This window comes from Bos indicus, chromosome 22 (genome assembly GCF_029378745.1).
Source record: "Bos indicus isolate NIAB-ARS_2022 breed Sahiwal x Tharparkar chromosome 22, NIAB-ARS_B.indTharparkar_mat_pri_1.0, whole genome shotgun sequence".
Lineage (NCBI taxonomy): Eukaryota > Metazoa > Chordata > Mammalia > Artiodactyla > Bovidae > Bos > Bos indicus.
In genome coordinates, this window is record NC_091781.1 from 57,440,384 (window position 1) to 57,464,469 (window position 24,086).

General features: G+C 55.0%; 1 protein-coding gene across 7 annotated transcripts in view; it reads right to left on the reverse strand.

Moving 5' to 3' along the window:
- Window positions 1–22,913, reverse strand: part of FGD5 (FYVE, RhoGEF and PH domain containing 5) — a 123,476-nt gene extending 100,563 nt beyond the window's left edge. For 2 of the 7 annotated variants that reach the window (XM_070776948.1, XM_070776947.1), the window contains exons 1-2: window positions 19,660–19,835; window positions 8,997–11,607 (exon numbers count right to left, since the gene is read on the reverse strand). In XM_070776948.1, the coding sequence (XP_070633049.1) occupies window positions 8,997–11,607; window positions 19,660–19,774 (2,726 nt within the window). In that variant the 5' untranslated portion in view covers window positions 19,775–19,835. Of the gene's footprint in view, window positions 1–8,996; window positions 11,608–19,659; window positions 19,836–21,682; window positions 21,824–22,770 lie in introns of those variants that run through there. The other 5 variants (XM_019984746.2, XM_070776949.1, XM_070776944.1 and 2 more) reach the window with 5 other exon arrangements.
- Between the last annotated feature and the right edge of the window lie 1,173 nt (window positions 22,914–24,086).

Here is a 24,086-nt window from a genome sequence, read left to right on the forward strand (position 1 = left end):
AGAGGCCGAACCCAACGCAGCCCCACTGAGCCTTCATTTCCTCCGGGGGGCCCCTTGGCTCACCTCCCTGCTTCCCGTGTCTTCATCCCCTCCGCTCTCCATCCTGCCTGGAAGGCCAATGAGGAACAGCCCCACCACAGCCCTGCCCGGCTGAAAACCCGCCGGGGGCTGCCCCGGGGTGTCAAGCAGAAACATGAGGTGCTTCTCGGCTGGGCCCCAGGCAGCCTTCCCACGTCCGGCTTGCCGGCATGGATGCCGAGCTCCGCAGTCTGAACGCGTAAAGGTCTTTCCTCACCCCAGCCGCCCCAGACTGAGTATCTCCATCGTGACTCCCTCGATGCCCCTCTGGAGATACCCTGAGGCCCCCCCAGATGGCAAAGGCTCCTCGCCGGCCCCTCCTCAGAACCGCCTGGACGGACCTCACACACGACTTTTATCACACTAGGCTCTAAGGACCTCTATCGGCCTTTCTCCCCAGCCAGCCGGAAACACCCCAAGGGCAGCAACCATCACCCCGCTGACACACGCCAGTACTTAGAAATGCAGCCGATGTTGAGTGGCTGGCAGTGATGGAATCAGCTGAGCTGCTGGAACATTCCACCACAAGACTGGAAATCCGGAAAAGACAGTGCAGGCTTAGTCCCTACACCTTTCAACCCTTACACCTTTCTACACGGTCTCCGTGTTTGCAGACGATGGGAACGGCTTTCCAGAAAAAAGAGATCGAGGAGATCCTCTGAAACACAGTAGGTCACTTTCACTGTGGTTTAACCTGCCAAACGCCACAGTCCCACGCGTCCGCCTGGGCTCACACCTTCCTCCACCTCTGTATGGGGAAATTCTGCTGTTGCTCAGTCACCAAGTCCATCTGATTCTTGTCCACCCCATGGACCGTAGCACGCCAGGCCGTGCCATCCCTCACCATCTATCAGAGTTTGTCCATTCATGTCCGTTGAAATCGGTGATGCCATCCAACCATCTCATCCTCTGTCATCCCCTTCTCCTCCCACCTTCAATCTTTCCCAGCATCAGGGTCTTTTCCTGCAAAGACTCAACCCTTTGCATTAGGTAGCCAAAGTATTGGAGCTTCAGCATTTGTCCTTCCAGTGAGTATTCAGGGTTGATTTCCTTTAGGATGGACAGGTAGGATCTACTTGCAGTCCAAGGGACTCTCAAGAGTCTCCTCCAGCACCACAGTTAGAACTTCTCTTCTTCAAGTGCCCACTCAGATGCCCCCTTGTCCATGACGCCAGCCCACCCTCCTCTGGACGCCTACTCTTTGCGTCCAGAGCGTTTTCAACCTTGCACTCCAGGGACTTGAGTCTAGGTCCTTCCAACCCCCTCGACCCCACCTCCAATGAGGTCAATGATGATGGGGTGGTTCACCTCTCCACCTCCTGCCACACAGCACCCACGCACCCCCTGGTGCAGCAGCACTCACTTCTCGAATGGCCGTCATCAGTGAGCCAAGAGATTCAGGCACCGGGATGCCCCCAGTCCCAGTGCTCACAAACTCCTGGGCATGAAATCCAAGCTGCCTTCTGACTGTGGACGGCTCTGGAGGCGCCCGAAATGCTGGGCTCTCTTTCTCTGGAAGCCACTGCTGCTCGGGGCTGAGTCCTCTGAGCGGTACAGATGGCTGCTCCAACACAGAGCTTCCGGTCACTCATCCCGTGCCAAGGGCCACAGGAGGGCAAGGGTCTCCCCATCCCTGTGCCCGGCGGAAGGGAACGGCACCTGAGCACCTCATCAGCAAGTCCCAGGAGAGGCTGTCCGTCTTCTCCACAAGCTGCCGAGACCGCAGCAAACCCACCGGCAGGCAGAAACCAAAGGAGGACATCCCTCCGCTTTCCCTCGCGTCCCCGCCTCTGCACCTCCGAGCAAAGCCAGCATGCAGGTGGTGGCCGTGCGGGCCTGACTCCCGTGAGGGAGCCGCTTCGGAGCTCTTGGGTGGAGGGCACCAGTGAGCACGGCACTTTTCAACCACAGAGAACAGGATGGAAGGAGCACTGTGTGGAGAGTCAGAAAGACTTGGGTGTGAGTCTTGGTGTGGCGACTCACTGCCTGTGTGACCGAGGACGGCTGGAATCTCTTTCCTGGGCCTCAGCTTTCTCATCTGGAAAATGGGAACTGGAAAGCCCTAAGGTGCCTCACTGATCACAAGTTACAAGTGAAATATCTGCTACAGACAGAGTTACAGACAGTGAGATTTCGGAATCAAAACACCCTCGTCCTGGGGTGCCCAGGCTGGTGCGGGCAGCCCCGCCCCCATCCCCCGCGGAAGGCAGAGGCAACGTCGACGCCACACCCCACAGCTCACGAGTTCACACCTGCTCCTGGTTTATGCATGTGAGGTCCTGAACACTGGGTCTGACACACGCACAAGTTGTAAGAGAGACACAGACACCCCAGTGGAAGACCCGGTTCTGCACCTGCATCCACGCTGTGGAGCCTTGATCGCGTCACTCCATAACAGCTCGTGCTCACCGACCTTCTCACTCTGTGCTGCACTAACTCATTTCGTCCTAAAGACACGAACAGGCCCAGTACGCCCAGCGTCGCCTTTTACAGACAAGGAAACCGAGATACGTGGGACTTCCCTGGCGGTCCACGCTTCCACTGCAGGGGGCGTGGTGGGTTCAATCCCTGGTCGGGGAACTAAAATCCTGCATGCCACGCAATGCAACAGCAAAGAAAAAGAAACCGAAGCAGAGGGAGCAGTGAGGGGTAGGTCACAGCGAGAGGTGGAGCGCAGACTGAAAAGCAGGCAGAGAAAGCGATGAGAAAAAGCCAGCGCGGCAATATGTTAATATCAAATCTAAGAAGCGGGCCCACGGACATTCACTGGAAAACTGCTTCTGCTCTTCCCTAAGTTTGAATGTTTTCATAATGAAATGGGGAAAGGGGACCTCGGGGATCTGTGTGGAGGGATAATACTGAGTGATTAAAGTAGACGCTTCATCGTGCAAAAGCGAAGTTACAATTACGGGGATTTAAACAAGACACTTAGGACAGACCAGTTTGTGTGGTGTTTTGCATCCATTGGCTACTTAATAAGCTTACACAAAGCACCTCAAACTGTCTCAGAAGATACTTAATAAATGATAGTTCTTTCCCCCCGTGAAGCTCAAAATCACCAACCCATCAACACGCATTTATTAAGCTCCTAGTCCATAATCAACATACCAAGGTCTTGTGGGATATTCAGAAGGCCTAGGTTGTCCCAACCAAGAGTCCTGACTGGGGACACAACGATTCTACTGGAAAAGGATGAGCGTTGGACTAGATGGCTGTTGAGAACATTTTTTCTGCATTCAGTTCAGTTAGTTCAGTCGCTCAGTCGTGTCTGACTCTGTGACCCCATGGACTGCAGCACGCCAGGCCTCCTTGTCCATCACCAATTCCTGGAGCTCCCTCAAACTCATGTCCATTGAGTCGGTGATGCCATCCAACCATCTCATCCTCGGTCATCTCCTTCTCTTCCCACCCAATCTTTCCCAGCATCAGGCTCTTTTCAAATGAGTCAGTTCTTCGCATCAGGTGGCCAAAGCATTGGAGTTTCAGCTTCAGCATCAGTCCTTCCAAAGAATATTCAGGACTGATTTCCTTTAGGATGGACTGGTTGGATCTCCTTGCAGTCCAAGGGACTCTCAAGAGTCTTCTCCAACAACACAGTTCAAAAGCATCAATTCTTCAGCTCTCAACTTTCTTTATAGTCCAACTCTCACATCCATACATGACCACTGGAAAAACCATAGCCTTGACTAGACCGACCTTTGTTGACAAAGTAATGTTTCTGCTTTTTAATATTCTGTCTAGGTTGGTCATAACTTTCCTTCCAAAGAGTAAGCGTCTTAATTTCATGGCCACAATCACCATCTGCAGTGATTTCGGAGCCCCCCAAAATAAAGTCTGTCACTGTTTCCATCGTTTCCCCATCTATTTGCCATGAAGTGATGGGACCAGATGCCATGATCTTCGTTTTCTGAATGCTGAGTTTTAAGCCAGATTTTTCACTCTCCTCTTTCACTTTCATCAAGAGGCTCCTCAGTTCCTCTTCACTTTCTGCTATAAGGGTGGTGTCATCTGCATATCTGAGGCTATTGATATTTCTCCCAGCAATCTTGATTCCAGCTTGTGCTTCATCCAGCCCAGCATTTCTCATGATGTACTCTGCATATAAGTTAAATAAGCAGGGTGACAATATACAGCCTTGATATACTCCTTTTCCTATTTGGAACCAGTCTGTTGTTCCATGTTCAGTTCTAACTGTTGCTTCTTCATCTGCATACAGATTTCTCAGGAGGCAGGTAAGGTGGTCTGGTATTTCCATCTCTTGAAGAATTTTTCACAGTTTGTTGTGATCCACACAGTCAAAGGCTTTGGCATAGTCAGTAAAGCAGAAGCAGATGTTTTTCTGGAACTCTCTTGCTTTCTCAATAATCCAACGGATGTTGACAATTTGATCTCTGGTTCCTCTGCCTTTTCTAAATCGAGCTTGAACATCTGGAAGTTCACGGTTCACATACTATGTATGAGAGTCAATTCAGGAGAAAAGAATGCTTTGGGAATACAGTTTAAATCAAAGTTGTGTATGTGTGTGGGTGCCAAGTCTCTCAGTTGTGTCCTACTCTTAGTGACCCCATGGACTGTAGCCTGCCAGGCTCCTCTGTCCATGGGATTCTCCAGGCAAGAATACTGGAGTGGATTGCCATGCCCTCCTCCAGGGAATCTTCCAGACCCAGGGATTGAACCCGTGGCTCTTACATCTCCTGCATCGGCAGGTAGGCTCTCTGCCACTAGCGCTGCCTGGGAAGCCCAAAGTTGTGTACACCAGAGGAAAACGTACACAGGTAACAACGTGTACACTTGTACTTCATAAGACAGACGACAGCTACGAAGAACGTTTTAACTGGGAAAATGCTATTGTCTGTGTGGACAAACCTGGAAGGGAGTATCTGCACAGGAGAAACTTTACGATCATCCATCAGACCCTGAGCTGCTGCTCTGATTTGGAGAACTCTGAATTCTATCACACACTCCAGACGTTTCTCAAAGGGAGGCACTTTCGCTAGGAAAAGGATTTAAATAACACTAAATCACACCACGAGATTCCCCTTTCACCCTTCCTGGATCCTTCTGACCACACCGAGGAGACTGTCTTCGCGTTGGCCCAGGACGCCTCTCACACCTCTCGTTGCTCAGCAAAGGGACGGAGCCTCCGCTCAAGGCCTCGGCAAGGCCTGAGGCTCAGGCCAGACTTCACCCGCCGGGGCTTAGTTCTTTGTCCTGTATCTTATTTTCACAACTGCCTTCTACTTAAGACAACTAATACTGGCTCTCCATTTGCCGGTAGTGACACAGAATTTCCTTTTGAAACATCTTTTAAGTAAAAACGATGGACTGATTTAAAGACAAGCAGTGAGCCATAGTGTGGGTGGCTGAGAAATAACAGATCTGCTCCAATCAGACCACAGGACAGAGGAGCAAACGGGGGGCCCACAGGGAGGCAGAGCCGGGTGGGCTCTGAACTCCCCCTCCTGGGGCTCACTGTCCAGCTCTGTTTCAGGAGCGTCGATATTTATCTTGGCCTCGGCCTCTGATCCTCACTGCAGCGAGGTCTGGGGACACACAAGCAGCGGAAGGAGGAAGGGAACAGTCTCCCATCCTCTCATCTGGTCCTGGCCAACCCCAGCACCCCTGGGCACATGTCTCAGGTCAGCAGCACCCCCCTGCACTTGGTTCTCAAAGCCCCTATTCAGGCGAAGAAGCCGGGGCCCCCGCACCTCGTGGCAGCCCCTGCCGCCTCTCGACGCCGTGTGTCCGGCGCCGCCCTTGCCCAGACGTGTTCCAGCCCAGAGCGGGGATTTCTCTCGCCCTCTGCTTCCCTCTGTTTCATGCAGGAAAACGGAAGAAAGCTCTGCTCACTGACTGATGTCCAAGAGGATGTGGTTCCTGCACGGGACATACATCCCAGCCAGCCTGGCCTGCAGGGAAATCCATTCCACAGCAGAGTGTGATGGTTCAAGACACTCAGCCAAGGCTCTGGCTGGAGCCTCAAATGTGAGATACCACGGGGAAAGCACCTAGCACGGGGCTGGCACACAGCAAGCAGGCAGGGCATGGAGAGGATTCACATCTTCTGCAGTATTTTATTCTGGTTTGGATGAAGGCAGCTTTTTTTTTTTTTCCTTCTGGTTTTTTTTTTTTTTTGGACTAAGCAAAAATCAAGGTGGGCTTTCCAAGGGGCTCAGTGGTAAGGAATTCCCCTGCCAATGTAGGCAACGTGGGTTTGATCCCCGGTCTGTGAAGATCCCCTGGCGAAGGAAATGGAAACCCACTCCAGTCTTGCCTGGAAAATCCCACGGACAGAGGAGCCTGGCAGGCTACAGTCCGTGGGGTCACAAAAGAGTCAGACACGACTGAGCGACTAAACAGCAGCAGCCCAAGGCCACAGGCCCTTTGCATATGGCCAAGTAGCCTGCACACTGCACAACCCCATGGACACTGTATATAGACTAAAAGGCGAGTGTGACCCTGGGGCTGGGCAGTGTGCAACCTGCACAACTGGACCTGGCATCCCTTAGCACCCTTCACAAAAATTCCTGGACCAAGAGTCAGGGAATAGGAGTCCTGACACTGATTTCTCCACCAAGAGAGATTTGAGGCAACTCTCTTTCCCTCTTCGTGCCTCAGTTTCCTCCTCCGTAACAGGACCAAATGTTGTCAGAAGTTCCCTTCCAGCTCCGCAATTCTGTGATTCAACAGAAGCACATTTCCATTTCCGAAGGACAGTCATATACAAAAGAGGAAATGAGCTCAGATGCCTGGCTGTAGGGTGAAGAGTCAGCAGGAGGGGGCAGGGCTAGTAGAGGGGTTGGCTTCCACCTCGGTGGGGTGGGGACATGATGGGAAGACAGCTTCTGGCTCAGACAGAAAGGAAAAATAGAAGTACTGAGCAACAGATGCAGCAGCTCTGAGAGGTAGAGAGTTCCCTGGGGCCTGAAGAATTCAACTACAGACCGGGTTAGGAGAGAGACCTATTAGACACGGGAAGTTAGACCACATGCCCTTTGAGGTCCGTCCCAGTACGGAGACTTTATGGTTTCAAACCTTGGCTCTATTTCCATTAGTGCTGGAGGTACGCCACTGGGGTCGTGTGCACACATGCTAAGTCACTTCAGTTATGTCTGACTCTCTGTGACCCTGTGGACTGCAGCCCTCCAGGCTCCTCTGTCCATGGGATTCTCCAGGCGAGACTACTGGAGTGGGTTCCCAGGCTCTTCTCCAGGGGATCTTCCCCACCCAGGGATCAAACCCGAATCTCTTACATCTCCTGCATCAGCAGGCGGGGTTCTTTACCACCTGGGAGGCTTCCCCCACACCCACCGGGGTTGGGTCTTGTCAAACCCCACTGATAAGTACTAATGCAGTGACCTTGTCTGCTTTTCTGCTCCCGCCCTCTTCAAAGTGCACACGTGCCCCCATTCTCCAAATTAAACTGGATCCCTCTAGGGGCACTGATGCCCACCTCTGCTCCAAACCAGGTCACAGAAAGAACCAATTCATAGCCTTACCCAGACTCGGGGCAGGGGGAGAGGGAGACAGGGTGGGGAACCGTATGAAAAACGCAGGACAAAAGTCACGCAAACCCTCCTCGTGTCTGCACTCCACAGAGAGCTAATGCTAATTGCAAATCATTCTTATTGATTCATCACTGCAGGTCCCCTGGGAATTCGGAGCAACGACAGCTGTACCGGACTAGACTGAGGTACTGTACGTGCGGGGAAAGAACCAGGCTTTCCTTGAAAATCACTGCCATTCTGATCAGGTGCCCCCGAGTGTGTACGTGGTGGAGGTTGAATTGCAGCCCCTTTAAGGTGCATCCGCGGTGCCTAAGAAACAGCAAGACTGGGGTACTCTTTCTGCCCCCTTCTGATGCCTATGTCAGAAGCTTTCTCTATCTCCTTTATACTTTAATAAAACTTTATTACACACACACACACAAAAAGAAACAGCAAGACTTGGCCAGCACCCACCCGGGATGATCAATAAGGCCATTCAGTCAGGCTCGGGAAGCTGAGGTCAGAAACCCCCCCCTGGTGTCAATAATCGCAGTGTTTCACTCTCATTCCCAAGGTGACCAAGTCCAAAAACAAACGAAAGGAATCAGCCTGGACACGCCTCTTAGAGACCTCTATTGAGAGGTTTAGCTTAGGGCGCCCTTAGCTCTTCAAACGATTTAAATAAATGGTCTTTTCTAGTTCCCTTGAATATAGTGTATACTGACACAATAAAAAGGGATCAATCTCAATTTAGGGTATTTTCCTGATGGTGAAAGATATTTAGTTTAGCAAGATTCCAGGCCCTTCTCTTTTGGTAACTTTCCCAGAAGGGAGTAGTAAAGCCATCTGCCTAGGAGATGAGAAACATATCCCAGATAATAGCAATACCCGCGCACTATATTTGGCATCTGAGACAACATTTTCAAGTAGACTAGGTACTCCTATCTTTCCAAACACTCTGCCTAGAGGTAGCATGGATTCTTTTCACAGGTGAAGTAACCAAGACTTGGAGAGGGAAAGCCACTCAGCCCAAGTCACAAAGCTAGAGAGAGACAGAGCCCGAGGCGAAAAAGCCAGTCCGTTCTGACCACTATGCCCGTCCCCAACCTCCAGGATCTAACACCTGATCATCTGAGGCGCTGATGTAATAACAACAGAAATAAAGTGCAAAATCAAAGTCATGCACTAGACTCATCCCCAAACCATCCCTGCCCAGGTCCGTGGAAAAACCGTCTTTCACCAAACTGGCCCCTGGCACCAAAAAGCTCGGGGACCACCACCCTCGCCTAAGCTTGCCTCTCGGATGGTTACCATCTTGCACCAAACTGGCCCCTGGCACCAAAAAGCTCAGGGACCGCCACCCTCGCCTAAGCTTGCCTCTCGGATGGTTACCGCCGCCGGCCGGGAAAGGGAAGGCGAGTGTCACGGTACCTTTCTGCCTCCGGGTCCGCGCTCTGTGGCTTGCTCTCGAAGGCGTTGAAGCTGCTCATGTCCACGTAGCCGTCGTTCTCGTTGGCCGTGGACAGGGCCCGGCTCTGGTCTTCAAACAGCTTCGTAAACGTCCCGGCCCGCGCGGGCCTCCGGGGCGGGATCTGGATGTTCTCGTAGTCCGAGTTCATGGCCGGGATGTTCTCGTAGTCCGAGGTGTCCGCGTTGGGGAACGAGATGGACCGTGGCTTGGTGAGGGGCAGCGGCAGGAAGGGGGGGCGGGAGCGGTCCTCGAAGGATTCCACCCGGGACACCGTCCTGCTGAAGGGGACCCCCTTCCTCTTGCCCTCCCGGCAGAAGATGAGCGAGGAGGGCGAGTCGCAAGCCCGGAGCTTGCCCGTCCGCGCCCGGAGCTGCGGCGAGTTGCTGAGGCTCCTGCGGTCCATCTCCAGGAGCCGGGCCGGCCCGTGGTAGCTGGACTCAGAGGACGACCTGGACGAGGACACGTTGACGTCCACGTGCACCTTGCTCTCTGTCTTCTTCTTGAACGTCAGCGCCAGGAACCGCTTAAAGGACGACTTCTTCTTCTTGGAGTGCTTGTCCGGGGGCTCGCTCTCCACCAGGAGCGAGGGGGAGCTCTTGGTGATGGGCTTCTTGGTGATGCAGGCCAGGTCGAACGGGGGCGGGATGTCTACCATGGACGATGGGGTGGAGGTGCCGCTGGACGGCAGGTGGCTCCTCTGGGAGAAGCTGCCGGAGGAGCCGATGACACAGGGCAAGGACAGGTTGTCTTCCTTCCTCTTGATGCCGTGGCCCTCGAGGCCGCATGCCTCGGGCTCCCGGTACAGGGACACGGGGATCTCCCGGCCCTCCACGGAGAACGATCGCGGGTACAGCGTGAAGCCTCTGGGCTTTGCCGGCAGGGCCCTGCCCACGTCCAGCGGCTTCCCCTCCAGCGACAGGACTGTCTTCCTCCCCTCCGCGGCGGCTGCCCCGACGCCGGCGGCCGCTGAGCCAGCTTCCGGCCCCATTTCTTCCGGGACCGTTTCTGGGACGTAGCCAGCCAGCTTCCCGGAGTGGGGCCTGGCCCTCGCCATGACGTTCTTCCTGTCGATGGGGACCAGGCCGCCCTCCGCATCGGGGCTCAGCTCCTGCAGGGCGGCCTGCGCTCCGGGCGTCTCCGCCTCCCCGGGGTCCGCCTCACAGGTCGGGCCGACTCCCATCTCATAGGGGTTGGCATCCTCGTCCTCCGGCAGGACCAGGACGTCGGGCACAGGGGCACCCTCCTCCCCGGCGCCACCCTGCGCGGAGCCCCGCCGCTCACGCCCCGGCCCGGCCTCGGGGTCCCGCTCCGCACGTTCTTCCGGCCCCGGCTCCTGTGCTGACTCTCCTGCGGACTCGGAATAAGGAGGGTAGCTCTCGCTACAGAAGGAGGTGCTCTCGGTGGGGAAGAACTCGTAGGGACTGGCCGAGAGCGGAGGCACAAGGTCGTCCACGCTGTCGCTCTCGAACGGGATGATGTGGCAGCTCTCCTCGGCTGCTTCATCCTGCACGGGGTCCTCGCCCTGCCGGGGGTCCTGCCCCGCCTCCGCTTCTGCCGGGTCAGCCGGCTCATCCTGCCCGTCATGCTGGCCGCCATAACCTCCGGCATCTTCACACGCTTCCCGGGAGACTTCAGGGTCGTCGCTGGCCACCTCGGCCTCGGGAACACCCGTGGCCGACTCCTCGTCCTCTGGGGGCTCCTCGCCGGCATCATCCCCCTCGCCCCCCTCGTCCACACTGTGGCCGGGTTCTGCGTCCTCCTCCTCTGCCTCCTGGGGGGTCCCGGGGGCCCCGGGCTCCTCCTCGCCGCCAACCACGGTATCCTCGACGACCTCGAGGTGGGCTGGGATGCTATCGCTCAGAGACTCCGCCCATCCGTCCCCAGGCTCCGCCCCTCCGTCCCCAGGCTCCCCAGGCTCCGCCTCTCCGTCCTCGTCCTCCAGGCTGCAGGCTCTGTGTTCTTCCGCCAGCTTCTCTTCCTCCTCCTCACTTGCCAACGTCTGGTCCTCGGTCCCCACGGCCCCGGCACAGTCTGGGCCCTCCGCGTCCTCGGGGGCGGGGGCGACGTCTCGGTCAGCCTGTTCGCTCAGCACCGCCCAGGCCTCTGCAGCCGCGGACCCCGCTGGCCCGCACCCCTCGCCCCCATCCTGGCCCTCCTCCTCCTCGCCGGCCTCCGGAGGCCCCGTGACTGCATTCTCCACGCAGCCCGCATCCCTGGCTCCGTCCTCCCCCGGAGGGGCCCTGGGGGCCACGATGTAATCCTCATCGGCCTCGGACTCGGAGCACTCAGGGGTGGACCGGTGCTCTTCGTAGAGGCCCCTGTCTACGCAGGGCAGCTTCCCGTTGCTGCATTTGTTCAAGCTGTTGATCACGTAGACACTGGCCCTCCACTCGCTGGGGGTGGCCAGACGGGGCTTCGGGGCGATGGGGGGTTTCGGCCCCCTGGACATGGAGGAGTTGGGGCTGTGAAGGCTTTCAGGCCGGAGTGACGATGGGCAGAATTTGGGTGGTGTCTGTGGCGTGAGGGAACTGGCAGCCTTCGGCTTGGGGGCGACTGGTGGTTTGGGTGAATCTAAAGGATGAAAACACAGACAAGAAGGGGAGAGAAAGCACAGTTACCTTTACTTCCATTCAAGAGTCTCCTACCTACGTTTTCAAGAGAACACTGGAGCTGGCTTCCCAGCCCACGTGAGCCCAACCCAGCACGTTCTGCCAGGTTGATGCCCTCCACCAACATCTTTAAATTCCCGTGTGCTCACGCACTCGGTCGTATCCGACTTTTTCGGGACCCCACGGACCTTAGCCCACCGGGCTCCTCTCTCCATGGGGTTTCCCAGGCAAGAACACTGGAGTGGGTTGCCACTTCCTTACCCACTCAAGATTCATTCTGTAAACAAGGTGAAGAGATCTTTCTTCTAAACACAGTCCGGCTAACAGAACCCGAACGAATGACAGCCTGTGCTCACAATAAAAGCGTCCTGATCTCTGCACTCATTCACTCAACAAGTATGTAGTAAATGCACGTGCCCAGGAGCCAATGAAGATCTTAACAGTCAGCATCCAGGCTTTCCTCAAGGAGCCCACAGCCTCTCTCCCGTTAGTGCAGTCTAGTCTCTACACACACCACACCGTAGATGGCAGAGTCTTCCAGGGCCAAGAAGAGAAGAACACCTCTGCTGAATCCTCACAAATCAAATTAGGGAGACCAGCCTGACACAACGGGGACTTCCCTGGTGGTCCAGTGGTTAAGAATCCACCTTTCAAAGCGGGGGACTCAGGTTCCAATCCCTGGTCAGGCAACTAAGATCCCTCATGCCTCGGGGCAACCAAGCGGGCGCACCACAGCTACCACGCCTGCCTGTGCACACTCGAGTCTGTGCTCCGCAGTAAGAGAAACCCGTGGGCTGCAGCTAGAAAAGGTCTGCATGCTGCAATGAAGACCCAGGGCAGCCGAAGAAAAAGAAAGGCTGGCAGAACCACCACAGGAGCTGCGGACTCTCGCAATATGATGACTGAGCACCGCCTTCCCTCGAGAATGGCACACCACCAGGCTTGGGATGGCGACGCCACGATTCTCCCAAGGGCCACCTCTGAACTCTGCATGCCTCGGGCTGGTATCCAGCGAACTGCCCTGCGCCCAAACCTCACGGGGCAATCACATGGTATTTTCCAACACAGGTCTCATCCCGTGTGGATGTTGAGGCTCATCGGCCACAACAAAATGGAAGATGGACAACACGCATGTGTCACAGGGGTTAGAGAAGCAAGGGTGCGGCGGCTAGGGACGACCGCTTGGAGGGGGTGACACTGCAGCTCACTTTGGCAGGATGGGACGGACCCGGACAGCGGGAGGGTCAAGGGTGGAATCGCCCACTTCCAAGTTCAGCATCTCTCCTGCCACAGCCAGCCCATGCCTTCACACCCGCAGCTGGGCTTCTGAGCCCCTGCCCGCACTGCAGACGGGTGAGGACTGGGGATTCCCAGGGACGCCACTCTGTCCTGCCGTCTTTGCTTCAGCACTGCCTGGCCGTCCACTGCCAGGTTTAGGACGCGCACGTCCCTGCTGCAGTCCAGTCTCAATTCCCAGTTCCATCCCCACTGAGCCTTGGGCGTGATACTCTGATACAAAGCTGGCTTGGCGTGTCAGTTCAGCCTGGGACAGAGGGAAGGCGGAGCAGCTGGCCTGGAGGGTTGCCAGCAAACACCACCCCCTCCACGGCATTCAACTCGCAGCTCCATCTCTGACCTCAGTCATTTCTAATCCAGGCCAGACTGACAAATATAATGTGAGCCCCATTTATCATTACACACATAATTATTATTAATTTTCTCATAGCCACATTAAAGAGTAAAAAAGAAACAGGTGACACTAACAATATACTTTTCAACTCAATATATCCCAGATATCACTTTGGATATTATCACGTAATCAACGAATCATGTTTGGATCAACATGTAATTGATACACAAAGTTCATTCGGCAGATAGCCGACATTCTTTACAATGCTAAGTCCTCGAAATTTAAGGTATATTTCACACTCGCAGCATGTCACGACTCAGACCAGCCCCACCACAGGGTGCTCAGGAGTCAGGGGTGGTGGCCACGGTGGCAGCCCATCTCCATAGGGACTGTCCCACCGGCCCCTCCGTTTCAGTATGTGTGTGTGTGTGTGTGTGTGTGCGCGCGTGTGTGCACACTAAATTGATTCAGTCGTGTCCAACTCTTTGTGACCCCATGGACTGTAGCCCACCAGGCTCCTCTGTCCATGGGACTCTCCAGGCAAGAATGCTGGAGTGGGTTGCCATTCCAGTCTCCAGGGGATCTTCCTGACCAAGGGACTGAACCAGATCTCCTGCACCGCAGACGGATTCTTGACCCTCTGAGCCACCAGGGAAGCCCCCGTTTCAGTATATCTGAGGCCAAAGTCAGTGTCGTCTCCCCAAGCTGGCAGGACTATGAAAAATTCAGCTGAGGGGCCCCAAAGGAAATTTTAAAAAAGGCCCTGGATACCAATAATACAGGGTTATAAAGCCCACGCACTCTGTGCCTGGAAGGGCCTGACTCCAAAGCCTCCTTACTTGTGTGCTGCACATAAATCTAATGAACTTACTGGCCTGGTTTCCCAGGGCACAGCTAATTGGGAGGGGGCAGTGAGAACAGGGACAATGTTGGTTGTAAGATGTGGCAGCTGACAGCAAGAACGGGGGGAGGAGGCCCAGCGCTCAAGACTTGAAAGGCTCAGGACTGCTCTGGTGGTCCAGTGGCTAAGACTCCATGCTCCCAACGCAGGGGCCGGACTTCCAGCCCTCCTCGGGGAACCAGACCCCACATGCTGCAATTACGACCTGGCACAGCTAAAGAAATAACCATTTTTTAAAAAAAAAGGTTTTAAAGACAAAAGCACTCACTTCCTCAACACCCTAACCCATATCTACATTCACCCACACCAACAACCCAGTAAAGCCGCAGGCATCCAGATAAACAACCCGAGTCTTCAAGACGAAAGAAGTGACTTTCCAACCCCTTGTTTCCATACACAATCAAATACAACCTCATTTAGAAAAATTTCTGTTCAATTTATTTTTTTTTCTTAAAGCCCGAAATATCTGGAGCTAAAAACAGCTAAGCTTCAGCTCCCTGTCACTGTGACATAACAGGGTAACAGTTACAAGCCTTTGGAGCCTGGTGATCTGGGTTCAAATCCTACCTTTGCCACTTATAAGCTATGAGGCTGAGTCTCAGATTCCTCTTCTGTAAAACGGGTACAAGAGGCTGTTATACAGATCCAAAGATACACAGTACGTTAGCAGGACTTTGCTTAGTAGTTTTCCATAAACAGGAGCTTCCCTGGAGGCTCAGACAGTAAAGAATCTGACTGCAATGCAGGAGATGCAGGTTTGATCCCTGGGTTGGAAAGATCCCCTGGAGAAGGGAATGGCAACCCACTCCAGTACTGTGCCTGGAAAATTCCATGGACAGAAGAGTCTGGCAGGCTGTAGTCCATGAGGTCGCAAAAGAGTTGGACACGACCAGCAACCCATTTTCACACTATTGTCGTGCTAATAAAGTCAGGCTTCCCCTCCTTGACGTCTTCTCCTGCTGTTAAGTCTAGATCTGCACTGATACATGACGTAATACGAGCGTCACTTCTCAACATCAGGTGTCAGACACTGGCAGGCAATTATTTTCCAGGGGGTGGGGACTCTCATTTCTTATCTTTAACAGGTGGTATTTCACACAGGCACCACCAGAGCTGCCAGAGGGACAGATCGGCCATGAAAAATGCATCACTCCCACCCCGCCCCATCCTTCCTGCAATCAAGCTATTGATCTGCGGGCGCCGTCTCCTCGGAAAAAGGTCACAGTGGGCGTCTTAGGCGTGATCCAGCAAGAAAATGCCTTCCCCACGGGAGCCCCGAGGAGTGACAAGTACCCAGTGTCCACGTCCTGCTCTCTGCTCTGGAGCTCAGGGCGTTTCACCCCTTCCCCTCTGAGATCCAAGGATGGCAGTCAGAAAGACCCTGCCCGACCCCTCACTGGGAGAGGAGACTGAGGCGCACGCAGGGCGGGGGACTCAGCGAGTCCAGAGAAGGGCCTCTGCAGAATGGAGTCTCTTGCTTCCTGGTCCAGTCCCTTCACCCTTTGCCATCAAGCATTTCTTCTGTGGGATCCCCAGTGGCTCAGCGGTAAAGAATCCGCCTGCCAATGCAGGAGATGCGGGTTCAATTCCCAGGTCTGGAAGATCCCCTGGAGAAGAAGATGGCAACTCACTCCAGTATTCTTTGGCTGGAAAATTCCATGAACAGAGGAGCCTGGGTGGGCTTCTCAAGTCCATGGGGTCGTGAAGAGTCAGACACAACTGAACATCTGCACAGAGCAGACTTGGGGCTCCCAGCTTCTAGTGAAGCAGAGAAAGGCAAAATGCAGAGAGACTGAGGCCAGAGAGGCCAGGGACAGCGAATCAAGTGAGAAATCCCATAAGGCTGAGTCAGAAGGACTGAGTGACCACAAAGTGAATGACTGGCTTTCCTTCGCTCCCGTCCAGCTCTCTGTAATCCAACTCCACTACACCAGTATTGATGGAGCACCCAGTGTCTTCTGGGCCCTCGTCCAGACTCTCTGGATACATCAATAAACAAGACAAAGACCACATGCCTCCTGGCCTTTACACTGTAGTGGTGGGAGATAAGCGATAAAAAGCCTAAGTTTGTTATCCATCATATGTGAGATGATCATGACGTCCACAGGAAAAGATCAGGAATTAGGAGGAGTTTGGAGGAAAGATGAGGAGCTTGCAACTTTAAACAGAGAGACCAGGACGGGTCTCAATGAGAGGACATCAGAGTGAAGACCTGAAAAGGTGAGGGGATTCAGGGCTCACCCGGCGTGTCCAAGGACATCTGAGTGGTGGGAAGGGAGTGAGGCAGCGAAGGAGGGACAGGAAATGAGGGCAGAGTGTGGATGACAACCCAGCCCTGAGCAGAAGGCCAAGCCCACTCCAGCTAGTGTGCTGAAAGCCGCAACAGTGCTGAGCATGATATCGGGGAGGCCAGGAAGAGGGCACCTGCGATAATGATGCAGGCCAGAGAGGATGGAGGCTTGGATCAGGCTACAGTGGAAGAAGTGGTTAAAAAAGAAAGAAAGAAAGAAAAAGATCAGATTCTAAAGATGAAGGTAGAGCTGGTGGGATTTACAGACGGTCTGGATGTGGGGTGTGAGAGAAAGAATAATCATGGGCAATGCAAAAGTTTGGAGTCAGAGCAACCGGCAGGGTGAAGCTGCCACCAGCTGAACCGGGAAGGCTGCAGGTGTCTCGGGAGGAAACCAGAACTTCCATCTGCACCTGTTGGTCCGACTTCCCCATCACAGCCCTGCAAGGAGCGGTCAGTGGGCTCTTGGGTGGACCAGCCTGGGTTCCTGGGAGTGGCCTGGCTGGAGGCAGCCATCACAGAGACGGGATCAGGGCACGAGCCGGGTGAAATCACCAAGAGACTGAGTGGGGGGCAGAGACGAGAGCAGAGCCGGGATGGAGCCCCACCGGCCCCAAGGCTCCGAGGAGGAGCCAGCGAAGGAGACGGGACGTGGGAGGTGAGAAGATGAAGGGGGACGGCCCCCAGCTCTCCTTCCTCCCAAGGAGGACCCATACAGAGCCCCTGCACAGGGCCGGGTTCCCTGGGTCTCAGACCAGTGCTGCCCAGAGGAGGCCCAGGGGACAGATACACCCGGGTGCCTGCTGAAGGACAGGGACAACTTTCATCATTAAAAAAAAAAATGAAGTTGGATATGATCCAGCAATCCTACGCCTGTGCGTGTATCTGGAGAAAAGCTAGTTCAAAAAGATACACGCACCCCAGAGTTCACTGCAGCACCAGCTACACCTGCTACAGCACGGAAGCAACCCAAGAGGAGGGGATGAAGGAGACGTGGCACACATATACAGTGGGGTATTACTCGGCCGGAAAAAGCAATGAACTCGTGCCATCTGCAGCAACACAGGTGAACCTAGAGACCAGCAGCACGTGCAGTGAGTCAGGGAGAGGCAGACACTGAATGACTCCAAAGCTAAGCTTCCCTCGTGGCTCAGCCAGTACAGAATCCACCTGCAACGCGGGACACCTGGGTTCCGTGCAGAAGGGAAAGGCTGCCCACCCCAGTACTCGGGCCTGGAGAATTCCAAGGACTGTATAGTCCACGGGGTCGCAGAGCCAGACACAACTGAGCGACTTTCACACTTTCATCTAAATCTAAAAAAGTGATACGAATGAACTTATTTACAAAACAGAAACAGATTCACAGATTTAGGAAAGACATTTATGATTATGGGGGGGGGTGGGGGAGGAACAAATTAAGAATTTGGAATTAACAGGTGCACTCTACTATATATAAGAAAGATAATCAACAAGGACCTACTGTACGGCATAGGGAACTCTACTAAAGATTCTGTAATAACCTAAATGGGAAGAGAGTCTGAAAAAGAATATATATATATATATAATACATATATATAAATATTCGAGCGTGTGCAGTCACTTACATCGTGTCCCACTCTTTGCGACCCCATGAAGCCTGCCAAGCTCCTCTGTCCATGGGATTCTCCAGGCAAGAATACTGGAGTGGGTTGCCTTGCCATGCCCTCCTCCATGGGATTTTGCCAACTCAGGGATCAAACCATGTCTCCTACATCTCAGGCAGATTCTTTATATATGGGGAAGCTCCTATTCCATATATATAGTCAAAGATGTTATGAAAAAACATGAACGAATTTTTTTGCCCACCCTATATATATATATATAAAACAGAATCATTTTGCTGTACATCTGAAACTTACACAGCACTGTAAATCAACTCTGCTCCAGTATAAAATAAAAATTAAAAAAAAGGAGGTTAGGTGTTCCAGGCAGAGGCACAGAGTGTGCAAAGGCCCAGAGGCAGTTAGACGCAAGGCCTTTGGAAGTGTGGCCAAGAGTCCGGTTTGGCTGAGCTGTAGAATATGTCAGGGATGGATTAATAACAGGATAAATCAGAGCAGGGGCTTCCTCCTCTGGGTTCAGTGTAACCTTCTGACTCTCTAGAACCCAGCAGCCAAGTATGGATGTGAGAGGTGGAACATAAACAAGGCTGAGGGCCAAAGAATGGATGCTTTCGAACTGTGGTGCTGGAGAAGACTCTTGAGAGTCCTGTGGACTGCAAGGAGATCCAACCAATCCATCCTAAAGGAAATCAGTCCTGAATATTCATTGGGAGGACAGATGCTGAAGTTGAAGCTCTAGCACTTTGGCCATCTGATGTGACAAGCCGACTCATCAGAAAAGACTGAAGCTGGGAAAGATTGAGGGCAGGAGGAGAAGGGGGTGACAGAGTATAACCCGGTTGGATGTTATCACCGACTCAACGGACACGAGTCCGAGCAAATTTCAGGAGATGGTGAAGGACAGGGAAGCCTGGTGTGTTGCAGTCCACGGGGTCGCAAAGAGTCGGACGCGACTGAGCGACTGAACAACCACAGCAAGAATCAAGCACGGATGGACCCTCTCTCTCCCCAAAACACACAGCTTGGGGGCACACCCTCGCCACCCTGAGGCACCAGTGCCCAAGACCTTCTGGCAATGCGCTACCCCTGAGGATGACCCGAATGCAGAATACCTTGTCAATCAAGATGCCAAGAGTTAACTGAGGGCGGGGGTGGCAGGTGGGGAGTCACAGTGACAGGAGGAAGAGGTTTTTCACAGCCTCTGGAGATAGAAATCATCCATAGCAGCCAGGCCCCTGGTACCAGTTTATATTTTCTATTTTAATTAAATATCTGCCACTCACACATTCATGCTGCTGGTAGCCGTTCCCTTCTCCAGGGGATGTTCCCAACCCAGGGATCAAACCCAGGTCTCCCGCATTGCTGGAAGATTCTTTACCAGCTGAGCCACAAGGGAAGCCCAAGAATACTGGAGTGGGTAGACTATCCCTTCTCCAGGGGATCTTCCCAACCCAGGAATCGAACTGGGGTCTCCTCTTCCCAACCCAGGAATCGAACTGGAGTCTCCTGCATTGCAGGCGGATTCTTTACCAGCTGAGCTACCAGGGAAGCCTCCCTTGCCAGCTCTGCAGAGGTTAAATGAGAAGAGGTACCTGGAGGAGCACTGGGCTGGGAGCTGGAGCTCTGATCTCCATGGCTGCCTCTGCCATGAGTTGAAGGGACACCTTGGGCAAGACCCCTCCTGTCCTTGAGCCTCAGTTTCCACATCTGCAGGGTGAGGAGACGGCACCGAGCAGTCAGTAAGTGCCATCTGCTCTGGCAGACGACAGTCTTTTAAACTGGCTTTTCTGACGGCGTTCCCTGACATCCCCGACGTGGGCCCCTGCGTCCACTGCAACTGCGGTTCACTGTTCTCCCTCTGGAACTCTCACAACCGTATGTTCCAAGAGTAATTATCTTCCGATTTCACCTTCCAACTGCATCTTAATTTACGTTTCATTCCTGGATGCCTGCTGGAATGTCCAAGTCAAGCCTGATGATTTCTAATGAGGCTGCGGTCAGGTGAGTCCAGCGACCCACGACGGGTGTGGGACCCACGTGGGAAAGGCATGGCTCAGACAGACCTGACTCCAACCCCAGCTCTGCCACACATCAGCTGTGTGATCTCAGGCATGTCACTGTGCCTCCTGAGCCTCAGTTTCTTTCTAGGTCAAATGGAAGAAATACCCTGCTTTTTTCATAATGCTGTTGAGAAGTTCAAGGCAAAAAACCACATAAGGTACCGAACAAAGTCAACTGGCAAACATTTCCTGTGCACCCACTATGTGTTATGCACCAGGTAAATAAAGCAGGCTCTCAAGCTGGACAGTCTGTTTCAACCCTGTCTCAACTCCTTATTAGGCCAGCAACCACAAAATCCCTGCAGCTCAGTTTTCCCATCTATAAAATGAGAACGGCAACAGTCCTCACGATGAGGTTACTGTGAAAACCGAACTGATCCAAGTGTAAAACACTAAAGAGCAGCGTCTGGGTCAATATGAACCAGTAATTTGCTGGTCACGTATGTGATGGGGGCTTCCCAGGTGGCTCAGTGCTATAGAATCCCCCTGCAATGCAGGAGAGTTGGGTTCCATCCCTGGGTCAGGAAGATCCCTTGGAGGAGGAAATGGCAACCCACCCGGGTATTCTTGCCTGGGAAATCCCATGGACAGAGGAACCTGGCGGGCTACATACAGTCCATGGGGCCTCGAAGAGTCAGCCGGATACGACTCCGTAACTAAATAACAACGTAAGGTGACAGACACTGTGCTTGGCACCTACAAGCTTTGTTTAATTATGAGACCTCAGCAACAAAGATCTTATCATCCCCATTTTCAAGATGAAGAAATAGACACTGAGAGGTTAAGTAACCTGCTCCAGGTCAAATAACTAAGCCTACGGTGGTTATGGGGTTCAGTCCCACGGAGTCTATGAACCACTCTGCTGCATGATCAAGAAATTCAGAGCCAGGCACATACATATCATTACGTGAGGTCTATGATTGCTATCACACAGAAAAAGTAACCAGATTTACGCTAGATGCAAATTACAGGATGCTGGAACCCAAGGGCGGTAAGTGCTGAGATTTCCTGGGACCAAGCCTGCCGCTAAGCGTTTTCTGGCTCACTCCAAACCCCGGAGTCTCGGAGAATGGAGGGCTTGCCCAAGTCTCGTGCAGGGAAACGTGGGAAAACCGCACGGGGCTCTCACCATTGTTTTCCAGCGAGTTTTATTAGGCGTGTAGGAAAGACTTAGCCTGGCTCTGTCCGCGCTAGATCAAGCAGCAGGCCACCTCCTTCCTAGAAGGAGGGGGCTGGCTGGGCACTGGGATCCGGCTCCGGTCTTCTCTCTACTCCTCCAAGGTGGCACCCCGCCCCCACCCCCAGCCCCCTACTCCGCGACCATCACTCGCTCAGGGTCCAGGTGTGTCCACGCCCAGCCACAACAGGGCCTGGACACAGGGAGGCGGCCACCGCGTCCTAAGCCCCCAAGTGTCTCCTTTGTCAGATCAATGAGCCAAACGTCTCCGACCCGCACCTCACTCCTCAGACAAAGATTTTATTCATTAAAAACACTTGAGAAAGGAAAAGCCCACAACGCGCGCACACACACACACACACACTTTTGTACACCCACCCAGGGCAGCAGGATATGGTTCTAAGACAGCCAAAATGGTGGCTTCCTGTTTCTTTAGGGATGTGTGTTTTGGAGTTCGGATTCGGACAAGGGTGTTGGTCGGAGAGGGAGCTGCCTTCTGCTAAATTCTATGAGAAAAAAAAAAAAAAATGAAAAGAGCGATAACCGCTCCTTGGCAGGCAAGTGAACTCAGCTGGGACGGCTGCCTCCTCGTAAACTCGCCTCTTGGAGGCAACTTTCTGCCCTTCCCGCGGAGGAGTCGGGACCCCGGAGAACTGGGTCCAGGCACCGCCCATCTCTGGGTCTCAGTCAGTAAGTCTGTTAAACGGCACTCCTCGAGGGGATCGCTCTGTACCGCCGAACGCATCTGGGATTTCACGGACGTCCCGACCGGGCAGAGGCAGAGTCTCAGGGCAGAGACGCGAGGGCTGGGAGGGAACGCCTGGAGAGCCGTCCCCTGGGCACAAAGCGGGGCCCTGCCAGGGCCCCGCAGGGGATGCGGGCGCGCCGCTGCGGGGGGCGGGGGCGGGGTGTGGTCATTTAGGGCTTTTTAATTGCGAAGGGGAGCGAGCTCCAAGTCTGCCGGGGTCCAGGAGAGGGAGAGGCGTGAGAAGCCGCCAAGGGCGCGCCGCGCACGAGTGAGGGACCAGGCATAGACCCCGGCGGGGGGAAGAGCGCAGACGGACCCGGGGGGCCAAGAGGGCCTCTGGGGGGCCAGCGAGAGCCTGAAGGGGACCCCAAGCAGCAGGAGGGAGGATTCAGGGGCGCGACCAAGTCGCTTTTGCGAAGGGAGTGTCCTTCCCCGTCGCGAGGGGACCCCCAAGCCGGGGGGGCCGCGGTGGGAGCCGGAGGCGGCCTATCGGGGCCGGGGTGCGGCCTCCCGAGACCGAGGAGGCGTCCCCGAGGTGGGGCGTCCCGGACGGGGCTGAGAGCCCCCGACGCTCTCGGCCTCCTCGGGACCCGCCCGTCCCTCAGCCGAGGCGGAAGGTCGGGGGGTTTCTGGGCAGCTCGCTCCGGAGCGCCTCGCGGGCTCCAACTTGGAGCGCCGGACGGGCGCCTTGGCGCGCGTGCCCCGCGGAGCCTCCTACCTGCTCTGTTCATCTTCCAGCGCGCGGAGCCCGGGGCCGCCCGTCGGTGCCTCCGTCCGTCCGAGCGCGAGTCCGCGCGCCGCCTCACTCCATGGCCGCCCCGCGGGGCCCGCACCCCCCCGGCGCCTGCCCCGCCCCCGGCGCGCGCCGGACTCCGCGCGGCGCGCAGGGCAGTGGGGGCGCCGGGCGCGGGCCTCCGGGGTTGGGCGGGGCCGGGGAGCGGAGCGGGTGCGCGGTCGGGGCGCGGGGGGCGGCGGCGCGCTCACTGAGGCCGCGGCGCGGCGCGCGGGGCCGGGGGGGCGCGAGCCTCGGGGGGCGGGGCCGGGGGCGCGGGCGCGCGGGCGGGGGGCGGGGGCCGGGCCGGCGCGCGGCGTCGTGTCCGCTCCGGGCGCCCGGCTCCGCGCGCGCTGCGCTCTGGCCGCCGCGCCTCTGCCGGTGCCGCCGCTGCGCCTCCGCCCCCTTCGAGACGTTTCCTCCCGCTCTGGAAGGCTTTTTTTTATTTCTCCTTTCTGCTCCGTCAGGGATCGAGGGAGCCCAGGGGCGAGGCGTCCCCGCGCACATTTAAAGGGGCCGTGGTGTGGGGCCTCGGGGAGCTGCGCGAGGTTCCAGGGACTAGGACGGGGGGGGGCGTGGTGAAGCGGCGAATTGGGCTTCTAGGGGTCCCTTCGCCCAGCGGACCATCTGTCACTTGATTTTCAACCTCGGGCATTCATTCATTCAGTCCCGGGCCCAGCACCGTGCCGTGCTGTGCGCAGGACAACCCAAAATTCTTGCCCCTCGTGGAGTTTAGATGGGAGGTCTGTGGCGACACAAGACAAATAAGCAATAAACATTGCAGAGGGTTACGAGTGCCTTGAGGGAGATAAACCAGGGGGGGCAGAACAGGAGCGCGCGAAGTGACCCGATCAGCGCTGTAATTTTAAAAGTCCGAATTCTTAGGGCCCTGCCCAGACTTACTGACTCAGAAATCCCTTGTGTAAGAAATCTTTCTGATGCAAGCTAGTTTGACAACCTCTGGAGGACAGAACAGGTGATCATGGAAGGCCTCCCCGAGGCAGTGACATGGAAAGGGAGACCCGGTAAGGCGGAGCCTTTGTCTGCTCAGCGCAAAGCGGCCAGCACCTCGATGGGACCCGGGCCTGGCACTGGCAGACGCGGATGACGCAAGCCTTTACCCTTGAGCCCCTGTCGGATTGGCCGCGCAAACGTAGCCAGTTCTGTTTCCCTGGACAAGCGCTGGGATGAGGACAGGTGTGCACAGAAACTTGCAAACTTAGAGGTGGCCCCTGAATGAAGAGGGTACCAGAAAAAAAAAA